Source organism: Mizuhopecten yessoensis, unplaced genomic scaffold (assembly GCF_002113885.1).
Source record: "Mizuhopecten yessoensis strain PY_sf001 unplaced genomic scaffold, ASM211388v2 scaffold716339, whole genome shotgun sequence".
Lineage (NCBI taxonomy): Eukaryota > Metazoa > Mollusca > Bivalvia > Pectinida > Pectinidae > Mizuhopecten > Mizuhopecten yessoensis.
The window spans coordinates 72955-97662 of record NW_018480067.1 but is presented as its reverse complement, the minus strand read 5'-3'; the positions used below and the strand labels follow the sequence as shown (position 1 = coordinate 97662).

General features: G+C 35.8%; 1 protein-coding gene across 4 annotated transcripts; it reads right to left on the bottom strand.

Moving 5' to 3' along the window:
* On the bottom strand, positions 1 to 24708 carry LOC110443313. 4 transcript variants are annotated; one of them, XM_021487465.1, is made up of 33 exons: positions 24606 to 24708; positions 22178 to 22603; positions 21775 to 21879; positions 19189 to 19293; positions 17797 to 18029; positions 17418 to 17523; positions 16767 to 16874; positions 16103 to 16207; positions 15726 to 15827; positions 14907 to 15011; positions 14416 to 14648; positions 13854 to 13959; positions 12754 to 12858; positions 12032 to 12136; positions 11568 to 11666; positions 11227 to 11331; positions 10735 to 10967; positions 10200 to 10302; positions 9895 to 10002; positions 9456 to 9560; positions 8935 to 9036; positions 7723 to 7827; positions 7168 to 7400; positions 6775 to 6880; positions 5639 to 5740; positions 5414 to 5518; positions 4816 to 4917; positions 4077 to 4181; positions 3607 to 3839; positions 2836 to 2941; positions 2586 to 2690; positions 285 to 573; positions 1 to 248 (listed from the first exon to the last, which is right to left on the bottom strand). In XM_021487465.1, exons 1-33 carry the CDS (start codon positions 24673 to 24675, stop codon positions 143 to 145), a joined length of 4566 nt encoding a protein of 1521 aa, XP_021343140.1. In that variant the 5' UTR covers positions 24676 to 24708; the 3' UTR covers positions 1 to 142. The 4 variants fall into 4 exon arrangements, with proteins under 4 accessions (XP_021343140.1, XP_021343141.1, XP_021343142.1 ...); XM_021487466.1 differs by having other exon boundaries at positions 1 to 320; positions 432 to 573; XM_021487467.1 differs by having other exon boundaries at positions 432 to 573.

The following is a 24708-nucleotide window of genomic DNA, read 5'->3' as shown; positions in this document are numbered from 1 at the left end:
TTAATTGCAATCGGTATTTATTACAGATATGATACTTCGACAAGATGGATTGATTTAAAATATCTCAATATTGACTGCTAGGTTTGTTATCAACTCCATGATTTTCACCGGTATGGCCTCCGCCGTAACCACCGCCGGTACTTCAATAGCTACCACCGGTATGACTTCCACCGGCAGGCCCATAATTGCCACCGGCATTACCCCCACCGTAACTGCCACCGGTATTACTTCCGCCGGTGCTTCCATAACTGCCACCGGTATGACTTCCGCCGGTACTTCCATAACTGCCACCGGTATGACTTCCGCCGGTACTTCCATAACTGCCACCGGTACTTCCATAACCGCCACCGGTATTACCTCCACCGTAATTGCCACCGGTATGGCTTCCGCCAGTACTTCCATAACTGCCCCCGGTATTACCTCCACCGTAACTGCCACCGGTATGTCCCCCATTTGTGCATATACATCCTCCGTGGTAGGGATCACCATGGTACTTGTCGTCACACTCACATTTGTTAGTCTTGTAGTTACAGTGAGAGTGTGGGTAGGCCCCGCAATGCCCGCCACATGGAACTGGTAAGAAGAAGAGTAGAAAATTGAAACAGATTAATCAAGTGTACGCAATATCGCCGAGCTCTGCGAGTCATCAACGTATCTAGAAATCTTACTTAAATCAAATTTGTACCTGAGTGATACACAATATTAAGACACGACAACATTGCACCGTGGTCACGTTCAGCCGATTGTCTATCTTCAGAAAGTCGAATTTCTGACCGGCTCGACGCGTCTTTCGCTCAATTTGTATAAATGCTACCTTAATTAGTCAGATTTATCGTGTTAACTTGTCCAGTAGTTTCGTTTTTGCAATGATTTACCATGGAAAGTGTTTATGTACAGATTCCAGCGATGCAATATACTCGATCACAATTATCAATGCCGTTCGGAATTCGGATATATTCATCAAAGTAATTATAAAAAGAAATTAGCAACCCTTTAAAAAATACAACTTAAGGGTAATACAGAAAGGTTGTATTTAACAATTTCAATGTATGAAAAGAATACAACGTAAATTCACATCACCTGGAATATTTATCTAAACATATGTATATGCACATGATTCTAACAGTTTGATGCTAATCTGAAAAAAACATGTTATCGTGTAGCCCCCATGGCATCTCGTTAATATTACCACTCGCCCTAGCGACACTGATGACCGACTCTACCTCCTCTCGCTCAAACCCGACATCCTCTTCCTCCTAACTATAAGAAACATTTAGTACATGCTTCACAACCTAAATGTCGCACCACCCTTGTAGGTGGGGGATCGATAAAAAATATACCTGCTGTTACCTATTGCATTTATCGAAAGAAGCGACTAATGTTGGAACCTCCTGTAGAATTGGGTATTGGCTTTTATGCCCTCTATTTTGAGACAAGAAAGCAACTAAAATAAATCTACAATCAATGCAAACTTTCGGATATTTATATTTCTCTCTATTTCTTACTACCTTATATAAGTTCCCAAGCGTCATGCTTGACATCATCTTACGTTTGGCTTTAATGATGAATGTTCGTCCAAGTGAAGAGACAATGGGTTCTGCCGGGACATAACAAAGTCCTTAAAAATGCTAATTGTTATTCCCTTCTTAACGTTAAGCATTAATAGTTAAAGTACATCAGTTGTTAGTATGATGTGACCGGTGCCTTCGGCATGTAATTTCAGTGAGATAGCACTTAGTATCACGTCGGCATCAGATCCGCGCTATCACAAGGAGGCAAATACACCAACATACGCTACCTCCGGAACACATGCACACATACATAATACATGTAGAGACACGTCCTTATATGATCTTAGCTGTTGTTAGGAAGTCAAACTATATAAACCAAACTAAACCAATGTTCATTACATCACGTTACAGTCTATATTGACGAAATCCGGCATGGTGACCTCGAACTCAACACCTTCCAGTTATATTGTCATCTTAAACATAATTCACTTTATTCAGTTATTTATTTATAAAACGTACAAAGTATATACATTTATGTTGTTTAGGAAACCCAACTGTGTGGAGTAGTCATACAAAGCATATAACAACAAGCAGCTGACAGTTGCCCCTCAGGCATCTCTCGTTGACCAAGGTCAAGATCACTGGTGCGTAACATCTTATTTCGAAAATTTGAGTTCGTGCTACCGTTTTGAATATAACAGTATATTTCACCTGAGAGGACCGCTGATTGGCTTCCGTATAGACAATAATTCGCTATGTGAAATTTGCAATACGATCACATAATTACATAAGAGGGAGATAAGCTTGGGAATCAGATTCAGTTCGCAATACCCGACAAAAAATCGCAATAAGCGTGTTCGTACTTAACGTGTTTACTTTATCAATATTTAAATGAAGGTATATAATTAGTTAACATAACGTTACCACTGATGCAGTGTTGTGGTGTATCTGTTTTGAATCGGGTTTGATAAACTATAGTTACTATAAACCATGCCATATATTGACCTTTACAAGTCAAATAGTGTTATTTCTACTCAAATAAGAATGATGTCTGTTATTATAATTAATACTTACGGTCACATTTCACAGTTCCATCTCCCACAAGTCCTTTGTTACAAATACATTTGTCGCTTGCTTCGTCACAGTGAGCATTGAACACACATTTGCCTCCACAACGTTCTGTAAACCATGGAAATTATTAGCACAAATCCATGACGCGACATTTCCTTCAAATACAACACTTTCAATTAAATGTCTGTTTGAAAGCAAACACACGTGTTCATCAAAAGATAGATACTACTTCAAACTGTAGTATTCAACTTACTGTCGTCATTCTCAATAGTGACCGTCGCTTTTCGCAGAACTCCAAGCACGCCTCCCGCAGTAACATGAGTTAACGTCACAGCGAACTGTTCATCAGCCTCGAATTTCTGCAGATAAGATGAGTAACCAAATAGGATTTTAACGGTTTATTTCAACAAATCTTATTTACTAATAATTTTTATGTTGGATGGGAGACCAGAACCAAATCATTTTTTTTTTTAATATTTCGGTTAACACTTCCCAATCACTGAAATTCTACTAAATAAGAATTGACTCATAAGAAGGATTTTGCAAAGTCGTTACTCTTACATATTCAAATATTATATATCGCCGGTACGAGCTACTTTAGATTTGTTAATTGTCGTCAACACTTATCATCCCATTTGTTTATCAAAACATATTCGTGAGAATTTTATTTCTCATACCAAATACAAGGAGACTTAAGATTTATAAACAATCGAACTCGCAGATATTTAAATACGTGATTTACAAATGTTATTTTCGCCTCATCATTACATGCAGTGGAACGAGGGTACCGACATAAAGTTTGTCATACATTTGTAGCGCTCATTGGTGACGATATGTTGCCTTAGTTTCACCATTTCAACAAATTTGAAAGGAAGGAAAGACTTGGACAATAGAATAAACCATTGCTATGAGATACAGACAGAACAATCTGAGAAGCCATCGGGATAATCAAAATGTTTCCCTCGGATTGGAATTTATCTTTCTACTTTTAATTAAACATTAACTGAATGATCAGTATCTTTACCTCGTCGTTAAGTATATGAATGGTAATAGTCTTGAATACATCGCCATCGTTGAAGTATAATATACCCCCTGAGTTGGCGTAGTCTTGGCCGTGGATGGCAGTCAGATCCGTTGCAGTCCACGTTACCTTTACACTACCAGAACTAGAGCCGGTCCGTTTAACTTGGATTACCACTTGAGTAATACTTTCCGACACGGCGTAGCTGGACTGGACAAGTACAAATACACTTGCTCCTGTAAAATATCAACCAAAATGAAACCATATATATTTTTTTTGTGGCCTGAATGTGTCCGAGGTAGTTCGTGTTGGCGTGAATAAGACATTCTTGCTGTCATAATGGAATCGCGAGTATATTTAGTAAATAGCCATGTGTACCGTACAAGTTCATGCAGTTTAATCCAATCCAATTAAAACGTATCGAATATCACATGCTGAGTTAATAAAACATGCAGCTTAGTTAAACAACTAACCATGACATTCTTCTTTGGGGTTACCGAAGTATCCTGGAAGGCACACACACTGCTGGGTAACAAGGTCGCATTTGGAGTACTTCTTACACAGATCATGGCAAGGTACTGGACAAATAAGCATTGAAGGGTAAGATAACGATGAGGCAACACGTGTTTTTAATTTGTTTGTATTCAGATATGATGTAAAATAGTACACAAATATCACAGAGTCAAGTTGTTTAACACACAATTACAAAGAACATAGAAAGATAATAAGGTTAAAAAATACCCTGAAGAATCCCTGTCCGGTTGTAGGCAAAACATTACAAAATTTCACTCTATTTACTCGTTCATTAATTATTAATTATTGTCCCCAAATTTGCATTTCGGACATGCACGACTAAGCAATATATTTACATAATCATCATAGATCCATGATTTGAATCTGGGAGTGAGCGCTTTGTCTGCTTTACTTTCAGATTATTGTTGCAATCTTTTGTTGTTATTTTATACTTTTAGAAATGATTGATTAAAGCTATCAACATGACAGTAAAACAGTTTTAAATATTTAGTTACAGATTAATAAATTCATATTCATTAATTATGTACAATAATAGTTTAGTTGCTCATTCCAGACATTTTGAATGTGTATTTTTAACGTCATGTTTTGAGCAATCTCAGTAAATAATACGGACACCGTTGTTTGGTCAAGTTTGTATAGTTAGTGTCAGTGTCAATGCATGTAGTAAATGATACTCACAATGGCATTTCGAGTAAGGATTTCCGTAATATCCCGTCTTGCAATGGCATTTGTTATCTTTTCCACAATAAGCGTAATCTGTGCAGGCATTATTGCATGGTACTGTAAACCAAAAACGTCAGAATTCAATATATTTCTGATACATATGCATGTTTATATATATAAAAAAAATAAACGTTTGCACTGTATAGATCTTCATGCGCATAGTAACAGTTGAGTAATGAGTCCATTGTCAATATACATATATATATCGTTAATACACTGGTGATTTCAGAATTTAAGATAATTTGTCTAGTTTATTCTACCATTTGGCAGTTCCCACAGTATACAAACTAAAGCTGAGGTTTCCTATAAAACAAGAAATTATACGCGATTTAAAAAATATTAACAATATGAAGAAATGGAAAACATAATTGAAATTAAGTTTGTTGATGTGGAAAGCGAAAGAAAGATTTTTTTAAAACGATCGTTTGAGCATTTAAAACATGTACCTTTTTATTTTCCCCCAAAAATGAAAATTACCTTTAACGATTCTTTCAATTAGTTGGATTTCGAATAACTAGCCCCTTAATAACAGGTTGTTCAAAATTATACTCACTGTAACATTTTTGTGTTGGAGTTCCGATGTAACCGGAGTTGCAATGACATTGGTTGTCCTTGTGACTACAGTAAGCATTGGCGCAGCATTTTCCACCACATGGAACTGTGAATTGTAACAAAATATATAATTCTTGGTAAAACAGATGATAAAGAGTGATTAACAAGTATAACTGAATCGAATAACGGATTCGAATTTATATTTGGAAAAAAAAGAAATACTTACTGACACATGATCCATGGAAAAGAATGTATCCTTTATTGCAAATACATTTTTGGGAGATTTTGTCGCAGTAAGAATTCACGGGACATGGTCCTCCACATGCCGCTGAAAATATCAAACAATAACAGCTCGTTCATTATAGCAAGAACAAGGGATGTATAAATAGTGTGAGGCTACATATATGTCTTGTATAAGATATATCTATCAGAATTGGATGTTTTTTTGGGGTTATATGGAGATTTTCACAAATGCAATCAAAAGCGCTTGACTTCCTGTCTGACAAATGTAAGTACCCCACAAATATATTTAGATAGAATAACTCCACTAGTAACTTAAATCTAATATTGATATCGCTATAATAATGGATATAAAACATTGAAAGTCACGTATATATGTTTTTGAAGTCACCAATACTCCTTTACCAAGAGTTCACACTTCTTTTTCATATTGTCTAAGGAAGCCTCGTCTTGTTATTTTCTACTTTTGAACGGTTCTTATAATCCTTTTTTTGTAATAGTTATTATTAAATATGAATAACATTCTTACTTTGTAGCAAAAGTATCGGTAGTTGTCTTTGGAGTGTCAAATTGTCATTAATCACTAAATTTTGAAAACTAAACCTCATGACGTAAGTTGTCCATTAGTAAAGAGACTTCTCCAACTATATGGTTTTAGCCTGGCGGTTGTTCCCTGCTATAAAGGATGGAATGGTATCAGACACCAACCATAGGTAATATCACCAGCATCGATAATCTGTTCCCTGTCATGAGGACTTGAGACGGGATTACGGAATGGTAGTTATAAGATACAAGACCGAACCCTTCCTGCTCTTCCCAGACATTAGGGCTGAAATGGGTCACCAAACGGTAGCCATTTGCTATTCATGTATGACTGTAGTCTGCAAACTGTCACCAGTCATTAAGGTATAATATGGGTGTTATCAGATAGCAGCTAAACGTATGTTAGTAAGTAAAAGCATTTCGCAGAAGGAAACTGTATTCTTTCACTATATACATAACAGAATATCAATAGAATTGAGAAACGAGAAAGCAAATTTGTGAACATTTCATCAATGCAGAGATCAAAAGAAACCCTGAAGAGGTACAACGAAGGCATATAAAATGCGCATAAATACTTACCATCATCGTTAATAATGGTGACAGTAGTTATAGTTAATGATCCAAGTCCTCCAGCTGGAACGACACTGAGTAAAGTAACCTGGAATTGTTCGTCTACTTCATAAACCTATTAAAACAAATCAGGAAATAATAATCATTATGACGATCAGTGTGGGAGTCCATGTAATAAAAGATGGTTGTTTTATCCTTAAAAATACTAAAAGAGCAATGGAGACACTAAATTCCTGACTAGTTCTCTCCATGATATTGCTATCATTTGAATCGGATCTCTCTCGAAACACGTAGTCATTCGAAAATTATGTTGCAACGGCATACATCAAACACATCAACTCACTAACACAATGTGTGTGGCAGAAACATGTTTAAACTGTTCAGGCAAATCTGTTTGGTTACCTTATCGGCATAAATTGTAAAGGTGATGGTCTTGGTTATGACGCCATCGGCGAAAAATAGTACTCCCTGGGTGTTAAAATAATCAACGAGACTCGTGGCAGATATATCTGTTGTAGCCCACGTGACAGCAACGCCACCAGAACTAGATCCAATCCTGTTCACTGTCACCGTCACTGACCCTGCGCCTTCGGTTACAGAATAGCTGGACTTGGCAAATACAAATTGACCAGGTTCTGTAGAAGGCAACGGGGAGAACATTGGTTAGTCGTGAATTGATTTTCTATTAATAAGCGTGTGTTTAGTCGTCTACCACTGGCCACATGCTTAGTTCCTTACTAGTTCCCTATATATATTATATTATAGAATGCATTTTATAGATTTTAAAGTAACATATATGTTCAACAAATACGTAAATAAGTTGTAATTTTCGAGCAATGCTATTGGTATATCGCAAACGGAATTATAGAAAGTTTGACCGCTTCAAATTCTCTAACTGAGCCTTTAGTCTTACTCATGCTATGTTCGATATAAATGATAGTTTTAAAATAAGCTTACTTCCGCATCCCATCAGAGGGTCACCGTAGAAGCCAGGTAAGCACTGACAGGTCTGAGTGGGGATATCACAGCGAGTGTTTTCTTTACACAGACCTTTACATGCCTCTATAAAAATATAAATGAAGGGTTTGCGGTTAATGTTAATATATTGAACAAAGGAAGTAGTTACCTGATAGAGATCTTAATTCTTCTACTCGTGTTCAGAGATATATAGAATCAACCAACACATTTTGAATGTAATGTATGTGTGTATGCATTCATACAGATGGATGAATGAGTGGATGGATGGATATGGATGGATGGATGGCTTGATGGATAGTTCCTCCTATTCTTGATCTGCATTGATACAGATTTATTTCTTATGTTCCAAACTATTCATGCAAATATTCAATGTATTGTTTGAGATGTTTGAGATTAATAATACCCAATTCCTTTTAACTTGGAATTTGGTTTAATACAAAAAATGAAATGAAAACATTGCGTTCATAAGGCAATGAATACAAACCGTGTCATGTGATGTAAGTATGGAACATTTTCAAATTTGTCAAGAAAACGCTTTATACTTTTCATCATATACCAATGAATATATCTTGATCAATCGCGCAAGTAGTTAGGGTTGTTGTGGTGATGTGTCGTTATTGATGATACACAGAATAATAATAATTAAATGACTCTTTCAATTCGATAGACGATAGCTAGCTGATTGTAAAAAAACATATACTGGTATTAACTTAAATTGGCGACGCCATTCATGCACAATATTAATTCAGTTTATATTGGTTTGATATCAAAAGTATTATATTCATATTGCATTCATACTTCATAGTCAGTGGGTAGATGTCATTATCTACCCCCGCCCCTACACACAGAACTTAATTTCTAGGTTTTGCATTTTCAATAAATGAAGTTAATCAAGATTAATGCAAAATGCACGGTTATCAAGTCGTAATAAAGAAAAAAGACCGTAATGGCGACTAAAGGAGATAGTTCTGGCGTAATGGTGCCATTATAAATACCAAAATATAGGGACATTTACAATTAGGTAAATGTGTATGCCGTATCTCCCAACTGGTATGATATTTCAAATTATGCTGCTAAATTTAATTATTCCACATTATTGCAATACATTTTTTCAAATATTTGCTTTTAAATAAATAATAACATACATCTACACGATGTAAAAATATATGATGATACAATATCCTTGCTTACCTGTACAACCGTCATACGGGTCTCCATAGAAACCCGGCTTGCAGCAGCATCTGTTGTCCTTTCCGCAGTAGGCGTTCAGTTTACAGGCACCTTTGCATGGTTCTGCAGTAATTAAATACGTGTAAAGGTGAAGTCTGTTAATCGGTTTCTTATGTTTATTTGATAACATGCTCATACTTTACAAGAACTTAACATGACTCTCTAGTTCTTAATTGTCAGATTGAAAACAGTCTGTCACTTTGAAATATTAAGAGAAGCTGATATTTGTTTTTATTTCGTTACAAAAATACAAACAATGGCAACTGACGTAAAATATGTATTTGTTCAAGCATTTAAATATCTATAATATTCATGTTGATACATCCTTCAATGTTACAGATTTGCTTACACATAGAAGACCATAGTAAATTATTAAATCTCTGATTCGTAAAAGGCACCTTACGGGAGAGGGTATCCAACTGCTAGTTTAGTGAACTTTGTAAAGCGAAGAAAGACATTCAAACAACCACTTTAGTACTTACTGTAACAACCAATAGTTCCGATTCCAATAAAACCTGTGTTACATTTGCATTGGTTGTAATGAGCGTCGCAGTAGGCGTTAGCACAGCATCTCCCTCCACACGGCACTGTACGGTATTAAACATGTTTCATTACATCTTTGTTGTGCTATAACCAAATCAATAATGGGCAAATATGTCGGTATGCTATGCCAGACTATAAAATGTTACGCTGCTGCAGAGTTTTACACCATCTTGAGGCAGTAAATCGTCTGAGCTGTTTAAAATGTTATTGTAGAACGGAACAGATACTTTTTGTTTAAATCGTTGTGAGGAATTAAGAATCAAAACATGTTTATCTTTAGTATCCGTACGATTAATGACAACATCATACATAGCTTTACGAAGAAGAGTTCGTTAAGAATGGTGGTAGATGTTTACTGTTTTCAACATTAATACATACAAATACATCCTCCGTAATTGGCATCTAAATGATACCCATGGTCACACACGCATTTCTGGCTCACTACATCGCAGTGGGAATGAGCAGGACACGGTCCACCACATGAAGCTATCAACACAAACGTCATACGGAATTAACACTACACAGTCCAGTATGTACAGAATATTAAACTTTATATTTTTCCAATCTTTATTATGTTAATATAAAAAGGAATTATATTGAATACTATATCATAATTCACAATTAAACCTTTAGCATACTGATTTGATTTTTAAGAATGTTCATTGTTCATATACATTACGTACGGTCGTCATCCTTGATAATGATGGTCGCCACCGTAGATGTTGTTAGTGTACCAATGCTTATCGATGTCAGGGAAACAGTGAAAGATTCCTCCTTTTCGAATATCTGGAAATTTATATTGTTTACTGGGTAATCGAGTTTATGTAACAAGAGTTTCAACGTATACACTACCTATTAATGTCGGTTTTTGGTTAGGTGTAGCGACAATTACTTTTAAACGCAGACATGAAATAAACATGTTAATGGAAAAACGCGTGAACACTAATCACGCAACCGATTTATTGTTTTTTTTAGGAAATTGAAACCTTTACTTGTTTAGAGTAACTGTAAACTCTTCCGAGTCCCCTTTTAACGCTTTAGGTCCACAATGACCTTGGTGTGTCGGCGGGTCGTTAAGAATGAAAAAAACAATACGTATTTTTGATCATTTCTATCAAAATGGAACTATCGTCCTTAATATTATCTTTGGACTCTGTCAGGCGGGACAAAATTTATGTTTTGAAACGAATGCCTCTGACAAAATAATTAAAAAATTACATTGTCACTTATTATGAAGATTGAAATGGTCCTGGAAACTTCACCACTAGCAAACCAGATGGCGCCTGCTGTGTTCACAAAGTCATTTCCATGGACAGCGCTGCCGTCCTTGGTAGCCCAGGTTACCTTCACCGCTCCAAAGCTTGATCCCACCCTATTTACAGTAATAGAGACGATTCCGACGTTTTCCTGGACGGTGTATGTCGTTTGGGCGAATACAAAAGATCCTGGTTCTGTAAGAGCCATTCAAAACTAACTTAAGGATGTATGCTACATTTTCATATTATTGTATCAATCCCATGGCAAAAAAAGCTCCATATCAATCATTTAAACTTTCAGGGGCGACATAAATAGGATTTGGCTAATATATTGATACAGGAGCTGTTTCAGATATGGATATTAAAAAGTTAATGTTATGCAAAGAAGCCTGTCAGTACACTTTTGAAACATAATTTTTCATTTCTTTGTTTCAAAATTTAACAATATACATACTTGTGCATCCTTTCAGTGGATCCCCCCAATAGCCTTGGATACATCGACAGGTGTGAGTCGAGAGATCACATACAGCATTGCCCTTACAGAGGTTGCGGCACGGTACTGTGAAACAGATAACAACATACTGTAGAAGTGGATATTTTGGTGTTGAAATGCTTTCGTTTTTTACGATGATTCAATTAACGAGAAAATATCTACAAGCGAACATATATCTATGGAATATAAATATAAAGGACAAAGATATTTCAGTACAATTACCAAAGGGATTCTAAATGTGATCTCAAAACTAACAAATAAGACGGACTATAAAATAATATTAATATTAATGCTATACTCACAATAGCATCCTTCGTACGGGTTTCCGTAGTACCCTGTCTTACATACACATCTGTTGGATGCACAGTAAGCGTTGGCCTTGCAGGCGCCTTTACATGGCACTGGTGAACAAATTTGTTATATATGTAATATTTGTCATATAGTACGTTTTAAATTGAACATCCGGTTTGCATAATGATAATAGACAAAAGACACTCACGTTGATATATCATGAGATACTTGTTTTCGAAATTAATTTCCCTTCTTGTGAGTGAAAAGATACATCCATTGTTATCGGTTGTTAACTTCAGTATTTTAGCATTACATCTTTTTAAATCAGAAAGAATTTTATTTAAATTTAAATCTAATTTTCGGAGTCATACAAAAATATATGCCCGCATATCCTTTTAAACGGCAAAATTTCATATTATATTGTATATATTTAACAATTATCTTTAATAAATTTTTGAGTATTAACTATACTTACGATTACACGCCACTGTTGGTATTCCTATATAACCGGTGTTACATTTGCATGTGTTGTCATGGTAATCGCAGTGAGCATTGGTGCAACATCTCCCTCCACATGGTACTGTAATACGACACTTAAGATTAAACTCCTTGCTCTCAAAGAGTTTGGGAAGATACTAACTATTCTGCTATCCTGGTTGTTTAGAACAGAAGTTTGTTATCAAACCTCATTACTATAGCCGATTGTATTTTTCCGTCTATGGTGACGTTGTGGTAAACACAAACAACACCCCAATCACCACACGCACTTACTACTTTCTCCATTATTTTGATGCTTTTTGATACTATGGTGTTCGATCTAGGTCTGTACAAGTATTTAAACCAGCAACGAGTTTTGCATTTTAAGCAGAGATTATTACTTTTCGTATGTTCGTATTACATTGTACATACACGTTCTAACTGAGTAATGTATACACCATTCGGTAAGCAATACATAGGACTGGCTAAAATACACTGCCCAATATTTGTTTTCAAGGTTTAACGTTATAAGGATTACATAGAGTAATAGTAAACTGCAACGTAATTTATTTCACAATCTACATACAAAATATAAGTTGTAACAAATGAGTAGATATGAACTTCACACAAACATGTATGTGCTCACAATTTGTGGCGACTTAACAACAATTTTAGTGCTAGTGTTAACGATTGTTTTCTCTAGATATCACGGATACTTACATTGGCAGCCTCCATAATGATCTGATATGTAGCCCTTATTGCAAACACATGTTTGTGTTTTTTCGTCACAGTGGGTATTTGGTGGACAAGGTCCACCGCATGGTTCTGAAAACGTAAATATCCTATATACACCAACTAATTCGAATGGTTAGAAACTTTTTAATGGACAAGGGGGTGAGATAAGAAAATTCCATCCGAGTGGCTGAATTTTCCTATCCTTTATTTTTGGAAATGAAGTAGTATTTTTCTGTAGTTCCAATAACCAGAAAAATCTCAAGAAACCATGCAAATGCGTTTTTACTAGCTACCAATTTGAAAATATCAACATTGTCCCCGAAGTGTTTGATCGTAAACAAATCGTTAAGCGAAATTTATACTCTCTTTGCTTTTAAAGGAAAATATTTCCATCATTTTGACGTACACAGTAAGTCCTTTTATAATATTCTCATATTCCTATAATATGCTGCCACAGTGGCATTAGTATATTTCCCAGTTTCGTTACGTCACGTCATTATTGACCAATCTTGACGTGAAACGGGTGAAATGATGTGCAACTGTTTTTACACCTATTCTTATCATGATCAGTTTTATCATGCAAGCACAGATAAATTATGTCTAATAAAATGTTTTACTTGATGATATCTTATACTGGTATTTTCTTATATTAAAAACGATTTTATATTTATGCCCACGATTATATTGTATAACACAAACCAATAAAATAACGTATTACAAATAAGTATGTCTCCCCTTCACTGAATGTTTGTGTATTGTTATGTACAATATTCAGACATAAAGAAAATAAAGATCCATTCTTTCTTGTAATTATCAAATTTCGATGACCTCAAGCACTTTATTTAATTTTTAATTTTCTCGCACATTTTAATCCTGGTGATGTATCAAAGTAACAAAATGAAACTATAAATGAAAAATAAACTTTTGACACATTTTCACTATAATAATAACTGTAGCGTCGTTATTGTCAGAATTTCACGTTTTGGATTTCTAGGACATAATGTGCTGGATCCATGAATTCATACAATTATCAAGATACATTGGAGTCTGGATTTGTTGCTATGTTATTGAGGTGATATATTTACCGTCATCATCCACAATAGTTACAACTGTCTGGATATGGATTCCCAACACACCACCAACTGACACATGGGTCAAGGAAACAGAGAATGTCTCGTCCGTTTCATAAATCTAGAGAATACCAAATGACAATAAGCTAAAATGGTATGTTTCTTAATATTTTGAATTTTATTTGATCAATTTTATTTTGATGACAAATTTAGTGACAACTATTGAGAGGGAAGATAAAATGGGGCCTGCCCATACAAAACTGTAAACCGAAACGGTGTAACTGAGTGTAAACAGTGCAGATCATAAATATATACATATTAGAAAGGTTTCTAACACTGTATTGAAGGACGAATTTGATTATTATCTCTAAATGTGCGGATTAAGTGATGTGGAGTGTAGTTTTTTTTTAACCATTTCGTTATTTGGCATAACATTAATGCATACTTGTCAATGTCAAATATCAGTATACAATTAATTTCGTTTCTATAGCTCGTTGTTTGGTTAAACTTTATACAGAATAGCTTGCCAGAATTAAAATTGTACGCAATACGAAATTGAATCATCCGTATGAATTACCTTATCATTGACGATGAAGATGCGTATGGTCGTTGACTCCTCACCATCGACAAAGCGGATGACACCTTCTCCACCGCCATAGTCGTTTCCGTGAGTAGCAGTAATGTCGCTGGTTTTCCATGAAGCAAAGATCGTTCCGAAAGTTGATCCAGTTCGCGTCACTGTTATTACTACAAATCCTGCATTTTCATTTACAGAGTAGGTCGCCTGTGCAATACCTATCACTGCTGCCTCTGTTATCGAAGAAAATATAACGTTATTTTTTCTTTACTCAATTATAATACAATATTAGTCTGTAAATATCTCAAGCAAAAAGTAACTGAAACGTATTGTTTTTACCGAAAAAGCATAATTAGTAAATATGTAATATGACAACAAAAACATCGCCATTTTAACGTATTTGATTGTCCTGCAGTCTTTTAGATATTATTCAATATCAAGTTTACTTGTGTTTTAACAATATCATACTGGTTTTGTTTTAATATACTTACTGTCACAATGCTCAAGTGGGTTACCAAAGAAACCACCATTGCAAACACATGTTTGCGTCGAGATATCGCATCTAGCATTGGTTCCACATAGACCACGGCAGGGTGCTATGCAAATTGAAATAAATACAATGTTTAAAAAAATCAATTTAATTATTTAAAACAGCAGCTTGGCTCGAGTGTACTACCTTTCTTCCTGACTGTACACAAACGAATTTATGCACGCGTTCTAGCATTTCTTTATTTCACTTGTTAAAATGACTTCGAATAGATAGTCACAAGAGTTTGGAATTAGCAATCAACTTGCACAGTGGTTTAACAAATAAAATACTTATATGTGGTCATTTATCTATAACAAAAGAAGGAGAAGGAGTCGAAACCTAATAAATTCATTACAGTGAAAAGGCACATAATCCTTACAAGGAAATAACGAACCGTAAAAAAAACAATTGTTTAAGCTCAAAATTGATGACACTTTGGCAAGATATGGTCAAAGGAAAAGATAACATGGAGACAATTGAAAGATGAAAAGGAGAATAAACCAGTTGTTCTGGAAGGGTCAGCGCCATCTGCTTTGTTGACTACGACTCCCTTGTAAATAAAACTTAACTCCAAATAATGTCACGCCCTGTAAGTGAGAACCAGAGCAGCGACAACAATACTACAAACAAGAACAATAAAAACAGCAAACGTCATATAGCACCAGGGAATCAACTTGTTACAGTAAGATCAAGTGGTCAACCAAATTCATCATCAACATACATCTCTCGAAACAAAACAAAAATAAAAGTAAAATGTCTACACCATTAAAACTATACTCACGATAACATCCTTCGTATGGATTTCCATAAAACCCGGTCTTACAGTAACATTTGTTGTCCTTTCCACAAATAGCATTGGCTTTACAGGCACCTTTGCATGGTTCTATAAGTAAATTATGTTGAAACGAATAACAAGTTAACAACTAATATAAACTCGTGAATAAGTATATGTTTAAAATATGGTCCTGACTATCAACGAAAACCCTTTGTGGATTAATTACAGGAGACAGGATGCAAGATGATTGTCAATTGGTTTGAGTAGGACAAGTCGTGTAAGTCATTGGTATAATATCTTCTTGTGTTACTATTGCAAGAGGGTTAGTTTGTTTATGTCAAACGAATCACCAACGGTGTAAGATCATAACAAACTCAACTTACGGTAACAGTTTACTGTGGGAGTTCCATAGTATCCTTCATTACAATAACATCGGTTGTCTTTTGTGTTGCAGTATGCATTGGTGCAGCACCTTCCACCACATGGTACTGAAAGCAATTCAAATTAAAAATGTAACATGCATACGAGCTACAAAACATTGTGATATATTCATTATACATTTGAATATTTTAGAAAAAAAAATAACTACGAAATAAACAACATGAAAATATTGACTATGTAATGTTGTTCGTACAAAAATAATAACGACAACTGTTATGGAAGTTTGTCTCTGGAACAGTTTTTGTCATTATACTAACGACCTTTACATTACGAGGATAGTTCAATATAATTCCACAGCTTGTTAACCAGTTTTCAGTATAATGTGACCGGATGAAATACTTTGGTTGGTGCCATTATCGGGCATTAAGGTAGCACTTTAAAGTCGCCATCGGATCTGCACTGTCGCTTGGAGACAACACACCAACATATCGCCTCCATTGTCCTAAATATAACGACAAACCCTATCTAACCAAACCGAATTGTTTAAAATGCTGATTTCGGTACGGCAACAGTGCTTTTTATCTCAATCTGCAGGAGAGCGACACTAACAAACACTCTTCCATACACATACATGCGTATACATACGCACTATCAATCACTTCTTACATGTGCAACCTCCATGGTACGGATCTTCAACATATCCTTTGTCGCAATGACATTGCTGGATTGGGACATCACAATGAGAATGAGGTCCACACTTTCCTCCGCAGGCATCTTAATGGCAAAATTGAACAATAAATTAACTCATAAAAATGTAAATAATTCATCATGCCGTCAATGGAGAAAGTACATGATAGTTTAAACGATGACATTGATATTTATTGATATTGATCAATGTTTGGTTTATTTCATGCATACTTCGAATGTACTTTTACCGAAGAATGTCACTTTCAGCAAGCCCGTCTAAAATGTGCAAGTATTATATTTCAAATTGCTATCTTCTGGTCAGAAAAGTGTTATCGTAATTTCTTAACCTGCAGAAACAATAATTTCTCAAAAATTATTTGTAATTTAATTGTATTGTAATGAGAAGAAGAACTGTATACAGCTGTGATAGAGTCTTTCGTATTTGGTCTTCTATACAAGTGTCATTGAATACAGCAATGATAATCTCTACTATGGTAATGATCTGTTAACTTTTGAAAGATTATTTTCCAAGGTGTACGGTCTCGAAAAATGAAATATTGCGGTCGCAGAATTATTGTTTAAACTTTAACCAAAGTTAATAATTGTAAAATACTTAATAGCAATTACTACCATCGTTATCTGTGATTGTGATCGTAGTCGTTGACGGTTCTCCAATTTCGCCACCAACACTGACAGACACCAACGTCAAATCACACGTCTCGGATTGTTCGTATATCTGTTGAAATAGACACATTACACATAAATACTTACATACCATATTTACCTTGAACTTTCATAAATTCCCGGCCAGCCATTCGTTTTCTTAATAAACATAAATCCAGTGACTAAAGCTAATTCACTGGTTATCGGCTGGATTAATAGATTTTAAAATAATGTATGACGTCTTTACATTCTGATCACCGGATGTCTGACAAATACAGTTGACAAACATTAATTGCTATGCGAAACCCTGTTTTATAAACTGAAAGCAGACTGTCAAATAACTTACCGAATCGTCAACAATGTAGATGGTAATGTATTGTGTGGACACGCCTTCACCGAAGACGATCGTACCGTGGCTGTTGAAGAAATCTGCACCATGTATAGCGGTACCATCAGTTGCCTTGAACGTCACAGCAACGACGCCAATTGTTCCTCCTTGACGCAGAACCTCAACCGTCAGCGTGCTCACACTTTCTGACACGGTGTAGGTCTCTTTTGCAAACACGATTTTACTTGGCTCTGTAAAACAATATCAGATGGATGAGAAAGCTATCTTCTCCAACAAACAACATTTTACAACTGAATAATCTTAAATTTATTACAAAAACTGTTTACAAATTGCCTGCCGAAATCTATCAGCTTTCTAATGAAAAATATATATGAAATATTTCAGAACGGATCATAAACATGTTTTCAACAATAACTTAAACATACATAGTGCATGTTTTCTTACATACAATTATTACTAATCAACTAATTGATTTTTGGAATCCACATGATTTGGATTTTAAATCACAATGTTTAAAAATGTTCAATGAATTACATTGTTTACAACGTATCCCAACAAATAGAAGTTGTATTTATAGCACTATGATCATATGATTTAAGTATCATGTCGTATCAGAAGTTGAAATAATCGTTAAGTAACTTTCATCTATAACACTTACAATGTAAGTTAAGTGTTATCGCCAGCTTCACGAAATTTAACTTTTCAATAGGAAATATTTAACTTTATTAGGTTTCGATGTTTTTTAACCATGTTGTTAAAACAGTTTTCATGGGAAATCCTTAAACTTTTGTCTGCAATAGACATTCTTTTTCAGAATTTTTCGTTTGCGTATCCAATTGAATCAAATAATCTCTATCTTCTATTTGCTATCACTACTTCTTTGATTGTATGATTAGATAACAGTGTTGAGCCGATAGAGTAGCAAGATATTTATTATAGCAAAGCTAATTTTTTTTCTTTCTGTAACAAATTTCTTCGGAAACTTAACCAAGATTATTTTGTTTTTCTATTGCCCACGCTATTTATGTTTAGATGAAAAACAAGTCTAAGCTATCTCATATGTTATGTTTAACAGTCTCTGTGATGGTAAGCATATTTTCCCTTACAAAGTAACATTTCGTTTTTCCCATATGTTAATGTAGTCAACAGAGTTTTGCTTCCCACAGTACACCATCATAAATATTCTACCATCATGCTTTGCTATTTTGTTTTATCACGTTTTCTATATAAAAATCGAGTGCCGTTGTCTCTAAACACCAATGAAATAATATATAAACTAAATAATAATTACGTTTGTTATCATTAGACAACATTATGATGCATGATAGTAATTCATATTCAAAACTGCTTTAACTTGAACAAATAATTCCTTAGAGAGATTTAACTTACCGAAACATCTAACGGTTCCGTCTCCAACTAGTCCTTCGTTGCATTCGCATTTGTCTGTATCTGGGTTGCAGGAAGCGTTTTCAACACATTTCCCATGACATGGAACTGAGGAAAAGATATGGAATTTATAACATATACAATTAAATACTATTGCACTATTAAATATACCTATTCATTAACTAACTAGCTTAAAATTGTCGCAATACAGAAAAATCGACACCGGGCAATCCATGTCAAAAAGTCGGCCAATACAGAACAAGAAACCGCCAAAGGCGATATGGCCGGATTGCTACAGTACATTTTCATATAAAGCATCACATGTGATCAGCATCCTTTAAGATACTAAGCAATGCTACTTTAGTTGAGGTACAGGAAGTAATTACTTAGTAACTGCATGACCCTAACCAATCTTCCTAACCTGGTCACTGAAAATGAAAATGTAGGTCAGAACCAGCATCTGAAGCATGTCATGTGATAAGCATCTTTAGATACGTAAGGCATAAACGTTTAGTTGATTTTCAATAAGTAGTTACTTAGTAACTGACCTTAACCAATCTTCTTAACCTGGTCACTGAAGCGGGAAATGTAGGTCAGAACCAGCATTCGAGGTATCGCATGTGATAAGCATCCTTCGATACATAAGCCATGCAAGTTTAGTTGATGTACAACAAGCAGTTACTTAGTAACTGACCTTAACCAATCTTCCTAACCTGGTCACTGAACATGAAAATGTAGGTCCAACCAGCATCTGAAGCATGTCATGTGATAAGTATCTTCAGATACATAAGGCATGCACGGATTAATGGACGGAGGATAGAACAAGGTGGATGGAGAATGTCTTTGATAGTAATGACTTCCAGGAAATCAAGAAAAAAATTGAGATGACTGTAAAAAACAACATAAATACATCAAACCCTACCAGATTTGTAGATTTTGTAGATTTTAGCACTTTGTGTTTTTTTCCATTTGTCACATAGTTAATTGATAAAGTCATCATTGATTGGTTATTTTTGTATTGGCCTAGTCATTGGTCCTCAGCCCACTACACTGGTTTTCAGCTTCGCCAAACAATCAATAATACCATAATATTCATTCTAAGGCAACAACAAAAACATTTCCGTCGGCAATTCGATCAGTTAAACTTGCCTAAAAAGGGTCAATTAGTACCTGGTAATAATATATTATCACCCACATTGCGTTTTGTCATTTGAAACAATAATCTGTCTCGGTTAGTTTTCATATGTAATGAAATTGATAAATTGAAATTTCAAATCCCATGACCCGTTTTCTATCAATACCATTTCATTGTTTGGTTTGGGTTTGTTTAACGTCCTATTAACTGCTTAGGTCATTTAAGGACGTGCCTCCGTGTATGATGCATGTAATGTGTGTATGTGTGTTGGTATGTTGTTGTATTTAGTTCGTGAATGGTTTTTTTTTTATAAGTAGGATAGGCATCGTCTAGGAAAGGACAGCGCTATATATATATAACAAATGACAATATATCTGTCAGATGAAGCAATGTCTCATTGTGAGGTGCCTTAAAATAAAACATTTTATACCATTTCCATTACATTATAGAGCAACTTGAAGAATACTACTATCATCACATAATATTATAGGCGAGCTCACATTGAATTGAATTAATATTATTATTATTAAATGTTTAACGGCCCATCAACACAGGATAGATCATTAGGACCAACAAATGGTCGGGAAAAAACAACTCAATGCAAGATAAAAACATCAAACAAACTTAAAGGTTAAAAGGCAATCGTCAATTTGAATATTGAAATTGGCTATGATGACTCAAATTTTATTTAAAAGACCACACGCTTTCAGCTTTAAAATTAAAGAGACAGTTATGTTTTCGAAAAGAGATTTAAGACATGTAATGTTATAATAGAAATTTTCTCGAGTTGACTTCAAGTCGACACAATCTAATAAGAAGTGTTTTACTGTAAATGGTTCCCGACACGCTATGCATTGAGGCTGGACATCACGTTTAAGTAAATAACAATTGGTCATGTATGAATAACCCATCTGAAGACGGGCAAGGACAACCTCGTCTCGGCGCCTCTCTCTGTAGCTAGGTTGTCATTCACCGATTTTAGGTTTAATAGAATGTAATATGTTATCTACGCATTGATTCCAATTAATTTTTGCACTGTGATCTTAGAAATGTTGTAATTAGTGGTGTAAAATCAGTAAATTGAAGTTTAAAATATTCAAATGTAAGTAATAGTGCTACTTTTGCAGCACGGTCTGCCTTTTCATTACCTGGCATTCCCGCATGTCCAGGAACCCAACAAAAGGTTAATTTACATTTTGAGGTAATATTATGTTACATTGAATTGAACCTGTTTTGAGAAAGCACCCATGTTCAGAGACCACTGTTTTGACTATTTTCTGAGGTTGACTGTGATAAAGCAACACAGGAATATCTACCTTTAAATCACATCTAAACCACTGAAATGTTTGAAATATAATAAGAAATATATATATTGCAGCATCTCATGGTCAAACACCTAAACCATAGGAAAGACACAATGAGCTTCCTTCAAACAAGTAAGATTGGACACTTACCGTGACATCCTTTGGATGGATCACCGATGAATCCGTCTTTACAGTAACATTTGAAAGTGTTTACGTCGCATCGCGTGTTGATTCCACATTTATCCCAACATGGTTCTAAAACAAATAAAAACAGTTGATTATGTCAAGTTTTGCAAATACATACCTAAATAAAAGAATTAAAAAACCCAGAACAAGTCGAACTTAAAACGGATAAATCCTTATTTTATTTTTTATATTTTATAAAGGCAATAACAGTGGATATCTGCGTTATCAATCATTATCATTTTTGGATTGATAACATGTTCGGCGTTGCATCTTACATTATTTTATGCTGTACATTTCTCATTAACACTAACAGGACAAATACCAAGCAATCTTTATATAATACAATCAATATTTGTTTTTCACTTACGGACACATGGATGGGTGCTGGAACCGTAGTAATTTGGTTTACAAACACATCGTCCATTTGTTAACACAGCGTTTTCACAGCATTTTTTCGCAGGGACGTAGTCCCCTCCCTTAGGAGGAGCATAGTCATCTCCTGCAGGCGGTGCATAGTCACCTCCTGTCGATGGAGCATAGTCTCCTCCTTTGGGTGGAACATAGACTTCTTTAGGTGGAACAGGGACTTCTTTGGGTGGAACATAGACTACTTTGGGTGGAACAGGGACTTCTTTGGGTGGAACATAGACTACTGTGGGTGGAACAGGGACTTTTTTGGGTGGAACAGGGACTTCTTTGGGTGGAACATGGACTACAGTTGGTGGAACAGGGACTTTTTTAGGTGGAACATAGCCTTCTTTGGATTTCCTTCCTTTTCTGTTCCTTTTTGCACCTGTATTCAATTAAAACAAAATTGTGAACATTACAAATAAATATGAAAATATCTATTATCGTGGCCCATTGAACAAACTAATCTATGATCCTAATTTAGATTGTTTACTGACAACGCAGTAATGAAAGGCCTTTGATTTTAATTGACAAATTAAACGAGAATATGATTTTAAGAAGAACTAGAGGCCCAGAGGGCCTGTATCACTCACCTGAATATGTTTAAAATAATTGGTATGAAGTAGGTGCTGTAAATACAAATGAAATTTCAGAAAGATCCATCCAGTACTTGAGATATAGCGAGAACAAACTTCAAACAGAGCCCCACCCCTATGCAACATAGGGGGGTCATACCCACCATTTATACAAAATTGAGTCCCCTTTGTTCATTGATGCTCCAGACTAAATAAGGATAAAATCCCATAATCCCGATGGTCGAAGTACGGTTTTAAAGGTTTTCCCTCTATTTCTCCAATTGAGCCCCGCCCTTCTGCCCCCTGGGAGACCACACCCACTACTTATACAAAATTGTTTCTCCTTCACCCAAGGCTACTTCATACCAAATTTGGACAAAATCCTGTCATTCCTACAGAAGGAGAAGGATTTTGAAGAATTTGCTATGTTTCCCCTATTGGGCCCCTCCCTTCTGCCCACAGGGGGGCCACACTAGCTGTTTATACGAGTCCCTTTTGCCTAAGGATGTTCCAGACTAAATTAGGAAAATATCCCTTTATCCCTATGGTAGAATTGGGATTATAAAGGTTTTACCTGTATTTTCCCTATTGGGCCCCGCCCCTCAGGTCCCAGAGGGGCCACACCCACCGTTTATACAAAATTGGTTCCCCTTTACCAAGGATGCTTTACACCAAATATGGACCAATTCCTACAGAAGAAGGATTTTAGAGAATAATCTGCTATGTTTCCCCTATTGGGCCCCGCCTCTCAGGCCCCTGGGGGGCCAGACCCACGGTTTATACAAAAATGGTTCCCCTTTACCTAAGGATGCTTCAGACCAAATATGGACAAAATCCCGTCATTCCTAAAGAAGGAGAAGGATTTTAAAGAATTTGCAATATTTCCCCTATTGGGCCCCGCCTCTCAGGCCCCTAGGGGCCACACCCACCGTTTATACAAAATTGGTTCCCCTTTGCTCAAGGATGCTCCACACCACATATGGACCAAATCCTTTCATTCCTTCAGAAGAAGAAGGATTTTAAATAATAATTTGCTATGTTTCCCCTATTTGGCCGGGCCTCTCAGGCCCTTAGGGGCCACACCCACGGTTGATACAAAATTGGTTCCCCTTCACCCAAGGATGCCTCAGACCAAATATGGAACAAATCCTTTCATTCCTACAGAAGAAGAAGGATTTTAAAGAATTTGCTATATTTACCCTAATGGGCCCCGCCCCTCAGCCCCCAGGGGGGCCAGACCCACGGTTTATACAAAATTCTTTCCCCTTTTCCCAAGGATGCTTCAGACCAAATATGAAACAAATCCTTGCATTCCTACAGAAGAAGAAGGATTTTAAAGAATACTTTGCTATGTTTCCCCTATTTGGCCGGGCCTCTCAGGCCCCTAGGGGCCACACCCACGGTTTATTCAAAATTGGTTCCCCTTCACCCAAGGATGACTCAGACCAAATATGGAACAAATTATCCTTTCATTCCTACAGAAGAAGAAGGATTTTAAAGAATTTGCTATATTTACCCTAATGGGCCCCGCCCCTCAGCCCCCAGGAGGGCCAGACCCACCATTTATACAAAATATGTTCCCCTTCCCCCAAGGATGCTTCTGATCAAATTTGGTTAACATCTGCCCAGTCGTTCATGACCAGTAGCGTTTTAAAGGAAAAGTTGACGGACGGACGGACGGACGGACGACGGACATGCGGTATGGCATAAGCTCACCATGGTCCTTCGGACCAGGTGAGCTAAAAATCAAGTGATATATGAACGATTACCATCTATTAAAAAAGGCATATTATTAAAAAATATTGTACTTACACGATGGTGCAACAAGTATTACCGCATAAATGACGAAGAGGAGTCCAATGGTCCGTAGTAGGTGTGCCATCTTGTTAATCAAGGTGTGCAACGCAAAGTTGAA